Source organism: Zychaea mexicana (assembly GCF_025766255.1).
Source record: "Zychaea mexicana strain RSA 1403 chromosome Unknown BDB00scaffold_21, whole genome shotgun sequence".
NCBI classification, from domain to species: domain Eukaryota; kingdom Fungi; phylum Mucoromycota; class Mucoromycetes; order Mucorales; family Lichtheimiaceae; genus Zychaea; species Zychaea mexicana.
In genome coordinates this window covers 424,140-434,950 of record NW_026516684.1, presented here as the reverse complement: position 1 = coordinate 434,950, position 10,811 = coordinate 424,140, and the positions used below count along the sequence as shown (strand labels likewise).

Sequence of the window (10,811 nt, the reverse complement as noted above, 5' to 3'; positions counted from 1 at the left end):
CTATGACGAACATTGTATCGTAGAGGTGTGGCACATGCCCCTCTACGTAAAGGAGACTTAGGCCAAAACTTTTTGGTCCGATGTTTCGGCGATAATAGTAAACTTTTCCTTGCTTTAACCCCACATAGAATTTCTTTATTTAGGCAATTAGGGATCCGTATCAGAACCGTAGAACCGGAACCGAACCGAACCGAACTGGAACCGAACCGGTTCTGTATACATAGAACCGAAGAACCGAGAGGCAGAAGTTTGCATTTAACGATTTTGGTTATTAGTATAAAGTAGGCTATAATAGAAGTTACGAACAATGTTATTCTGAAAAGACCAAGAAGTAGTGTATACCATACTCTTTTTAAAAACTTAACAAAACCTGCAAAAGCAGAAGGGAGGGAAAAATAGTAAAGAAGAGAAGAGAAAAAAGTAAAAAAACACTTCTTCTGACGGCAGCTTGCTTTCTCCGCCCATGATGCGCATCATTACTTGTTCCTCTACTTTGCTACCCACAATGCATTTTTTTCCATGACGTACTACTTTCTACTTTACTAGATATAGCATGGCTTCTCGATCAGTTTTATTTAAGTTTGTGCATTCCGTCTGAGATTACGCATCCTGCGGCCCGTAACAGAATTATCTTACCCATTCACCCTTTGCCTTTTATGAGACACTATACACACGTAGAGACACAGTAGTTGTGTGTGCTGCCGGTTGTGGTTTGATTCCTCCAATATTACGATAACTTATCTCAACCTGAGGTCCCGCCAAGTCTCACCAGGACCAGCGGGTCCTAAATTTATACACGTTTATGTGAGCTTGTTAATGACTGGTCAAAATCAAGGGTACCGTTGTTAATAGGTAATGGGACTCGTAGGCTTTAGTTACTACTAGCTCTTTGGTTTATTAGGTTACTGTCAATGTAAACATTGAAGGGTGCGGTGAAGGTTTGGCGAAAGTAAGGAGGCCGAAATAGCTACAATTGAATACCCAACCAAGTAGAAGAGCAGAGTGACTTTTGCTGTATCTCGGCTACTATCTATAAAGCGAGTATACATAAAGGTTATCGGTTTGTTGTTCATAGACGTACAGCATCATATAAAATCAAGATAATGCCCTAAAGCTAGTTATGTACTTTCTTTCTTTAGTAACGCTTTTTGAACGACAACATGAGGTTCTTTGGTCTAATAACGCCCAGGCCTTCGATGACAAGCTTATCCTTATGGATCGAGTTTTCAGGTACACTCCATTCGAACTTGCGTACTATTAAATTTCCATCCACCAGCAGATGTTGGCAGAGAAGTATGAGTTTCATAAACGATTCGATAAAGGGAAAAAAAAAGTAGAAAAAAAGTTTCTCTCTTACGCAGCATAGGAAGAAGAACGCGTAGCTCAATCATACTAAAATTCAAACCGATACATTGACGCGAACCACTAGAGAATGGGACCCACGGCAGGCCTGTTTTGCTTAGTTCTTCTGCTTCGCCACCCGGAGCAAATCGCTCAGGGTCAAACACATCGGGGTTCTTCCACACCTACATGACGTTTTAAGCCATACCCGCATGTATAAGTTAGTAGCTAAACCAACACAATCTGTTCTTTTCATCGTATTGATAGATTGATTGTACCTGCGGATTTCTCTGTAGCTCAAACACGTCTACTGCAACTCGGGTGCCCTTGGGGATAAAAACACCAGACAATTCGGTATCTTCTGTGGCTATGCGAGCTATTGTGGTTACTGCTGGAGGCATGATGCGTAGGGTTTCTTTGATCACCATGTTCAAATAGTCTAGTTTACTTGTTTGCTCGAGAGTAGGAATAATGTCGAATCCATCACCGAAGATACGAATAGCTTCCTCTCGAGCACGTTGTTGCACATCCTTAAATGTTAGAAAAAAAGGTTGTTAGTCAATGTCTACGGGTTCGTAGCAAAGCTCCCCGCCCACGAGATAAGATGCCACAGCTATATATCGTACCTGATGTTTAGCAAAGTAATACATAGCGAAAGAAGCAGTACTTGCCGTACTCTCGTGGCCAACCATGAAAAAAAGACTAAAATTACTCTAATAGATATTTGTCAGTTATCATTAGCAAGGATTGCTTCTTTCAGTATGCGCGTCGAAAAGATGCACATGCATGTGTCCCTATACCTGTAGCTCCTCGTCTGTGAGTCTACCCTGCCCTTCCATTTCCGCTTCAACCATCGATGTCACGATATCTTTTTCTTGCTCCTCGGCTTTGGACGACGTCTTAAAAGTATCTTTGTTACGCAACAGTGCCTCGCGCTTCTGATTGACAATGTTCCGCAACATGTTTTGGAAAATTGTAACTACGTCGTGTGCCCTTCGAATGTCAGGAAAAAGAAACCAGCAATACTGCTCCATGAACGGGAACGCAAAGAAGCGTTGTTTCGAGCCAACAGATAGAATAAACTTATATCTTGTCACCCATGGGTTATTTCGGTCTTCCAGAGCCTTGAAATCAAATCCAAGTAAGGATACACAAAGTGCGTCCAAAGCCCATCGATGTGCAATGTCGTATAAATCGAGCAATTCGTTCCCATCAGCTCCTATTTGTGCTTCGATGACATTGATCATTGTCTGAGATAGTCGACCTAATGCCTTGACCGGCATTGATCGGGCAAATGCTGGGTTCAATACCTTTGCAGAAGTTATATAGCCGATTGTCAATCCTGTCCAGTTCTTTCTTTTGCAATACTACTACTGCTTCCGTATTTTAAATCGCAAAACTGCAGCAGGCTGCAATATGGAGTCTTATACACACAGCAGCTGACTTGTTGCATACATACAAGTATTACGTACCTGTCTTTGTTTCTTCCACTGGTCACCTGTACTAAATCCCACATTCGGTCCAATCAATGTACGGCCATACAGTGTTCCCTTACGGTTCTCTTTGGAAATAGCCGCTTTTGGAAACAAATCTAAACATCACGTTCAAGATTGGTACTAGCAACAAGAAAGCACACAACATGAAAAAAAAAATAGTGTCCTTGGCAACAATGGCAGGGAGCGCCCATGTAGCTTACATTTGTTCATAAGCAAAACTTTGATAATCTCCGGACGGTTGGCTCGTACAGACCAGCCAAGAGTGTCACAGCGCTATATCATTTACATACAGTCGCATATATGTAACCATGTCATCAATTAACAGGAGTGTTAGAGAGGCATGCTGTTGTGTTTCTTAAAAGAAACAGGTAGCTATATACATCAAATTTGTACTGACAAGATAGAGCCCATGGGCAGATGCTAAAGCGGCAGGAAGTGTGGTTTCCTCGGCAATTTGAGCGGCTGATTTTTGCTGCAAATGGGCTTTAAAGAAGGAGTGGAACGGCAAATGCGGAATATGTCGAAGTTGAGCTGGGGGCTTGGTCACCTTACCGTACATAAGGTAAAGAGCCATAGCCAAAGTTGCGAGCCTGATCGACCATTTATTGTTGGCAACGAAGGTTTTCAATTCTTCTGGTGTCAATATTGCCTTAGAGTAGGTAGTAATTGTAGAGGCAGTAGTTGTAGAAGCATTTTGTATAGATGATATCATTCTGACTATATAGCTCTTTCAAAGCTAAAAATCAAAATGAAAGAAAAACGATATGGGAGGAGGTGTTGTATATGAGAATAAGAAGGAAAAAAGGAGAGTCAAAGTCATGTTATATAGATTTTTCTCTGTCATGTCGCGTAGATAAAAGATAGGTAATGAGCTACACCCATCTGAACAAGAGTATAAATTTTGGCAGCTTGCAGCATCTGTTTTGTGGCATTGCATCTTGTCAGGTGTAAAATAAACGCGTGAACTGCAGTAGATATGAGCCTTAGCGCTTGTTGCAACTTCGAAGGAGCCCTCATCGCGATAATGAACGGTGTATCCAACGGGAAGAGGATTACCCCTGCGGCATGTGACATACTGTGTATCCAAAAGAAATAGTTTTAGGCTTATACAGATGTGTTAATTTATGCGCGTGTAAATCTGATGACTTCAAGAAGTAAAAGGAGATAATGGTGCAGCTCATCTTAAACCAACCATACCCAAGATTTTTCATCATTTTCGAAACCAACATATAACCGGTGAATAACATGCAGAGCATATATACAGCTCAAGGTAATACATAAGCTACTGGTGATCCCAATGCTTGATGGTATGATTTCCAGCTATATTTCCTTCAATTCCTTGTGCATTGATATTAAAGCACGCTTGGCACCCAAAAGTATGAAAGTACGCAGTGTATTCAACTAGTTACTATGATATGCTTCACTTCAATAAGCGAGTGTTTCGAAATTAGAAGCTAGAAAACAAAGTTATCAAACGAAGTATATCTTGTTTTTCCATTAAACCAGTCATTGAATGGAATAATCGAAATAAAAACATAGCTTTTACTGTACTGTAGCATTATTTCAATTGATATTGATATTACAAGAGTGGATAGAAAATATAACATTTAACCTGTAAACTACAGTGAAACGAGCGGTTAGAGCCAATTACATTTTGAGTTTGAATAATATGATAAGCATGGTGCTTTATAATCAATAGATAAGAAGTATTGCTTTTATGAAGATGATGGCTGTTGCAAACTGATGGACTACGCCTTTTGTACTCTAATAAAAATGCAACTCTAACAGCGACTATAGTAATAACCGGAAAATGTTTGCATTTAATCGCTGGCCCGTGAACTTATAGCAGGCTGGACATGTGAAGGCTTCACTTAGTAAGTCATCCATCTATAAGCTATTATGTATAGCATTTTAAAATAATTACTATAACAATATAACGTGTAGAGACTACTCACGACCATGTATATTTTTTAGGCGTTTGTGAAAAAAAATGTGCTTAATGTTATCTATTGATTCAAAAACGGTCGCTCACTATAATGGTGGTATAAATTGAGCTGAACCGTATCACTAAAAGAAGGAAAATAAGGATAAAAATATCATAGCATTCTAGTGGCATGTGCGTTTTGTGGATTGATGGTGACAAGTAAAAGTCTTCAAATGCAGACTGTCTGGAAAATATTTGTCTTCGGTACGTATTACGCAAGTCGGAGCGCTTTCTTTATGTTATGCTCCTCTTCGTCTTTTGAAAAGTGAGTATCGTGTTCACTGGTAGCACCTTTTGTGCGATACAAGCTCGATTAAAGATAACACATTAATTCTTCGGGCTCTTCTCAATATCATTTTTATCTAGATGGTCGTTTAAATTCGCGACGAGGGCAACAAATTTTCATCTGTCATCGATGGTGGTGCAGCGTCACGCTCGTATGTACTGCAAGAAAAATAAGGCCATCCATCGTTAGCTCGTTTAGTACATTCCAAGTATGTGGCCGCGGAGGCAATATTCAATGTACTGTATTTTTTGTCTTACCAATGTTGGCATTGGAGTCGAAAGCGTTTGGCAGAGCTTTACCAAAGCAATGGCGAACGGTCCCAGCAGATACATGTTAATCATAAGAGAGCCACGCCCATTTCACGGCAGTCAACGTGGTATGTATCTTAAACATTTGTCCGCCAATTGAAACTATTTTATGACCTTGTCGAGCCGTATGATAGCCTCTTTGTAAAATCATTTTTATCGAAGTTACTGGTATCAACGAATGAGTATTACTGTGTTGGTCATAAGTATTTTCAAGTCTATTATTATCATTCTGTATTTAAGAAACTCACTTGAAGTCGCTCCTAAATGACTGGATGATCCCTGTATCTAGAGGCTGCAGTATGATTGTCGTATTTGTACACAATCACAACACTGCCTGGTACGTAATCGCAGCGGTGCCCGAAGAATTTGTACAGCATGAGCAAGACGTTTCGTTTCTGATAACCATGGCTCGATCTAGAACGTCTAAGATACGTTTTGAAGATAGAACTAGTCATCTGAGCAGAATTGTTCGCAAGATAATAAGAGAATGCATGCGATGAAGCTACATCTAATAATAAACATAGCAAGCAATATCCTATGTCAGACATTATGTGCAATTTGTATAAACAAAGAACAACAGAGGGAAAGAAAGCTAAAACCACTTGCCGGATCTTTTCTTTCTAAAACATTTTGATTTGAGAGTTTTCCCAATTTATCAGCAGCTCACGGAATCAATTCCACCCTCTGAATCACAGTCAAAGCAACAGCCATTCTCGACCTTATCTTGCTTCATCCCTTCAATGCGTTTGTTAGGTATTAGTGGTTGTAAGAGGATGATTGCAATACAAGTGAGGGCAGTTTTGTCCATGTTGTCAACGCCGCACGGCTTGTACTTTTTTATTCTGTCAATGATCGATATCAGGCAGCGGATTAAACATAGTCGTGGTATCCAAGGTCATAAATTCTCCAAGAGTTCGAATTTGGCCAGTGGCATATGTCTTTCTCTGAAGCGATCTAGCCAGCCATTCGATTCTCTCGAACTTTTTCGGGGGTGTAGCCCATCTTCTCTGCTGACTTTTGCAGTGGCGACGGCTTTCCAGTTTAGCGGCAATCTTTGTTTTCACAGTCTATATCCAAAGGTCTATCACTTCCTCAATACCCTACACATTAATATTAGTATGTATACATTATTAGTACTTGGTATAATGATATCACAGAAAGGGATAGAGTGAATTCATTACTTACAAAGTATTTTGCTTGTCCACGCTGCTTTGAAACCTTCTCTTTAGAAGGCGACCGTTCGTTAATTGAGTATGGGTAGGTACGTTTCTTGTGCTAAAGACGAGAAAAAGTGGAACGTGGTGGTACTCGTAGCCCAGGATAAAGGCTCTAGAATAAGCTTTCCAGCTCCTTGTTCAGCGATCTAGCACCACTAGTACAGCTCGGCTGTGAGCATCTTGAAAGAATATTTTCCCCACGTAATTCAAGTAGAAAGATCAAAAGAACACGGAAGAACGACAAAATAAATCCAGTAAGCTGCTTAGTATATAGAGACGTTCCAGATTTATTGTCACGATCATGAGATGACAGCAATTCATGCAAAGTGACCTGAATATTAACTATGTGCTTTTTGAAGGTTACTACTACTCTTTAGATTTTAGTTACTATTATATTTTACAATGAAAGGTAATAGCAGTGTCGGTGAAGGTCCAACGAAAGTATAGAGGCTGAAACAGCTATCATTGAATACCCAACCAAGTAGAGGAGCAGAATGAACTTTGCTGTATCTCGGATCCTATCTATTAAGCGAGTATTGTACATAAAGGTTATCGGTTTGTTGTTCATACGTACAGCATCATATAAAATCAAGATAATGCCCTAAAGCTAGTTATGTACCTTCTTTCTTTAGTAACGCTTTTTGAACGACAACATGAGGTTCTTTGGTCTAACAACCCCCAGGCCTTCGATGACAAGCTTATCCTTATGGATCGAAGTTTCAGGTACACTCCATTCGAACTTGCGTACTATTAAATTTCCATCCACCAGCAGATGTTGGCAGAGAAGTATGAGTTTCATAAACGATTCCACAAAGACCAAACAAAAGATATAAAAAAAAATTCTTTCTTACGCAGCATAGGAAGAAGAATGCGTAGCTCAACCATACTAAAATTCATGCCGATACATTGACGTGAACCACTAGAGAACGGGACCCACGGTAAGCCCCTTGTGTTTAGTTCTTCTGCTTCGCCACCCGGAGCAAATCGCTCAGGGTCAAACACATCGGGGTTCTTCCACACCTTTATGACGTTTTAAGCCGTACCCGCAGGTATAAGTTAGTAACTAAATCAGTACAGGTACCTCATCCAGATACAAAAACATGATAGGCTGTATAATATAAGTACCTGCGGGTTTCTATGTAGCTCATACACGTCTACTGCAACTCGGGTGCCCTTTGGGATAAATACACCGGACAGTTCGGTATCTTGTGTGGCTATGCGAGCTACTGTACTTACTGCTGGGGGCGTTATGCGTAGGGTTTCTTTGATCACCATGTTCAAATAGTTTAGCTCACGTGTTTGCTCGAGAGTTGGAAGAATGTCGAATCCATCACCAAAAGTACGAATAGCTTCCTCTCGAGCGCGTTGTTGCACATCCTTACATGTTAGAAAAAGAGGTGGTTGGTCAATGTCTGATGGCTCGGTTCAAAGCTCCCCGCCCACCATTGTTATTATAGCGAGATAAGATGGCACAGCTATATATCGTACCTGATGTTTAGCAAAGTAATACATAGCGAGAGATACAGTACTTGCCGTACTCTCGTGGCCAACCATGAAAAAAAGACTGAAATTACTCTAATAAATATTTGACAAAAATGGGAAGAAAGTTGTCAATTTTTGATTAGGATTGATTCTTTTCAGTACGGTCGAAAAGATGGACGTGCATAAACAAATATGTGTGTCTCTATACCTGTAGCTCTTCATCTGTGAGTCTACCCTGTCCTTCCATTTCCGCTTCAACCATCAATGTCACAATATCCTTTTCTTGCTCCTCGGCTTTCGACGACGTTTTAAACGTATCTTTGTTACGCAACAATGCCTGCCGCTTTTGATCGACAATGTTCCGCAACATGTTTTGAAAAATCGTGACTTCGTCGTGTGCCTTTTGGAGGTCGGGAAAAAGAAAGCAGCAATATTGCTCCAGGAACGGAAACACAAAGTAGTGTGGTTTCGAACCAACAGATAAAATAAATTTGTATCTTGTCATCCAAGGGTTATTTAGGTCTTCCAGAGCCTTGAATTCGAACCCAAGTAAGGTTACGCAAAGTGCGTCCAAAGCCCATCGATGTGAATAGTCGTATATATCGACCAATTCATTCCCATCGGCTCCTATTTGTGCTTCCATGACACTGATCATTGTCTGGGATATTTGACCTAATGACTTGACCGGCATTGATCGGGCAAATGCTGGGTTCAATACCTTTATAGAAATTATACGGCCGATTGTCAATCCTGTCCAGTTCTTTCTTTTGCAATACTACTACTGCTTCTGTATTTTGAAATCGCGCAACTGCAGCAGGCTGCACAGCAACTGGCTTGTTGCATACATACAAGTTTTACGTACCTGTCTTTGTTTCTTCCACTGTTCACCTGTACTAAATCCCACATTCGGTCCCATCAATGTACGGCTAAGCAGTGTTCCCTTACGGCTCTCTCTTGAAATATCCGCTTTTGGAAACAGGTCTTAACATTACGTGTTTTTAAGATTGATATTAGCAACAAGAAGACATGCAACGTAGAACAGCGACAGGAATGTCCATACAAGTTACCTTTGTTCATCCATAAAACTTTGATAATCTCCGGACGGTTGGCTCGTACTGACCAACCAAGAGTGTCACAGCGCTATGTCATTTACATACCAATTGCATATTTGTAATCATGCCGTCAATTAACAAGAGGTCTTTTTAGAGAGGCATGCTGTTGTCGTTCTTAGAAGATTTAGCTACTGACAAGATAGAGCCCATGGGGCGATGCTACAGCGGCAGGAAGTGTGATTTCCTCCGCAACTTCAGCGGTTGATTTCTGCTGTAAATGGGCTGTAAAAAAGGTGTAGAACGGCAAATGCGGAATATGTCGAAGTTTAGCTGGGGGCTTGGTCACCTTATCGTACACAAGGTAAAGGGCCATGGCCAAAGTTGCGAGCCTGATCGACCATTTATTGTTTACAACGAAGGCTTTCAATACGTCTGGTGTCAATATTGCCTTAGAGTAGGTAGTAATTGTAGAGGCAGTAGTAGTAGAAGCATATTGTATAGATGATACCATTCTGACTATATAGCTCTTTCAAAGCTAAAAATCAAAATGAAAGAGAAAATATGTGGGAGGAGGTGTTGTATATGAGAATAAGAAGGAAAAAAGGAGAGTCAAAGTGATGTTATATAGACTTTTCTCTGTCATGTCGCGTAGATAAAAGAAACTCGCCCATTTGAACAAGAGTATAACTACCGCAGCTTGCAGCATCTGTTTTGTGGCGTTGCATCTTGTCAGGGGTGAATAAAGGGGAGAGGATTTCCCTGCGGCATGGGACATGCTGCCTGTGCCTGACAAAGGAATAGTTTAGGCTTACACAGGTATGTTGATTTATGCATGCGCCGGCTTTTTTTGACAGAAAATAGCTGTACATGCAAAAGAAGAAGGGGATTATTGGTGCAACTCATCTTAAACCACCGACACCCAAGATCTTTGGACATCTTTGAGTTGTAAAACACTGGCATACAACGGTAAATGGTATACAATGTAGAGAGCATATACAACTCAAGCCAAAAGCTACTGGTTATGCAAATTCCTGATGGCATTCCCTTCAGCTCTAATTCTTTGTGCATCAATATAAAAGCATGCTCAGCCCCCAAAAGTATAAAATGTACGCCATAAATTCAGCTAGTTACTATGCTTCAATCTAACAGGTGAATGTTTCTACATGAAGAAACTACGTAACGAAGCCTGTTAAGCGAAGTATATGTTTTCAAAGCAAGTCAGTCATGGAATGGAATCTGCGGAGCAAAAACATAACTTTAAATGTGTTTGAAAATGATAGTGCATGCATCGATGTGTACTTATTGACGCGAATGCGAAGTCTTTAAGAAGAAAAAGGAGAATAAAATATGCACAACTGCATCAAAGTTGTTATGTATAGCAACTTTGAAGAATTCACCCTTCACAGTTATATGAGGCTCAAATGTATCCATTATCGTGTTCTTCATCTCCACTAAAAGAAATTGCTGGTTGATACACTCTACTATTACTGTCCTTATTGTTGCAAGGGGAGGAACAAGTGACTGCGCTGATGGTCCAGTAGATGATGATAGTTTTGAAACGCCATCGTGATTTGTTGGTGTTATCTTACTTGTCCAGCATCCTTATCCATTTCTCGCTGTGATATGCAATTTAATTTGTAGAATT

General features: G+C 40.4%; 3 protein-coding genes across 3 annotated transcripts; all 3 read right to left on the bottom strand.

The window, feature by feature from the left end:
• Positions 1-186: 186 nt before the first annotated feature.
• Positions 187-466, bottom strand: BDB00DRAFT_814578 (uncharacterized protein; the record flags this gene model as incomplete). Its single annotated transcript, XM_053122855.1, is given in 2 exon segments — positions 187-415; positions 435-466. Coding segments are annotated over 2 exon segments (261 nt in total), but the record flags the coding sequence as incomplete, so codon positions are not given.
• Positions 467-1,126: 660 nt separating this feature from the next.
• On the bottom strand, positions 1,127-3,698 carry BDB00DRAFT_814572 (cytochrome P450). The gene is made up of 8 exons (XM_053122854.1): positions 3,235-3,698; positions 3,038-3,110; positions 2,814-2,932; positions 2,142-2,651; positions 1,968-2,054; positions 1,620-1,871; positions 1,358-1,526; positions 1,127-1,254 (listed from the first exon to the last, which is right to left on the bottom strand). The coding sequence occupies exons 1-8, from the start codon at positions 3,547-3,549 to the stop codon at positions 1,136-1,138; spliced, it is 1,644 nt and encodes a 547-aa protein (XP_052981683.1). The 5' UTR covers positions 3,550-3,698; the 3' UTR covers positions 1,127-1,135.
• Positions 3,699-6,863: 3,165 nt separating this feature from the next.
• Positions 6,864-9,833, bottom strand: BDB00DRAFT_814566 (cytochrome P450). Its single transcript, XM_053122853.1, has 9 exons — positions 9,363-9,833; positions 9,182-9,254; positions 8,977-9,095; positions 8,323-8,832; positions 8,121-8,207; positions 7,758-8,009; positions 7,484-7,652; positions 7,252-7,379; positions 6,864-7,154 (listed from the first exon to the last, which is right to left on the bottom strand). The coding sequence occupies exons 1-8, from the start codon at positions 9,675-9,677 to the stop codon at positions 7,261-7,263; spliced, it is 1,644 nt and encodes a 547-aa protein (XP_052981682.1). The 5' UTR covers positions 9,678-9,833; the 3' UTR covers positions 6,864-7,154; positions 7,252-7,260.
• Between the last annotated feature and the right edge of the window lie 978 nt (positions 9,834-10,811).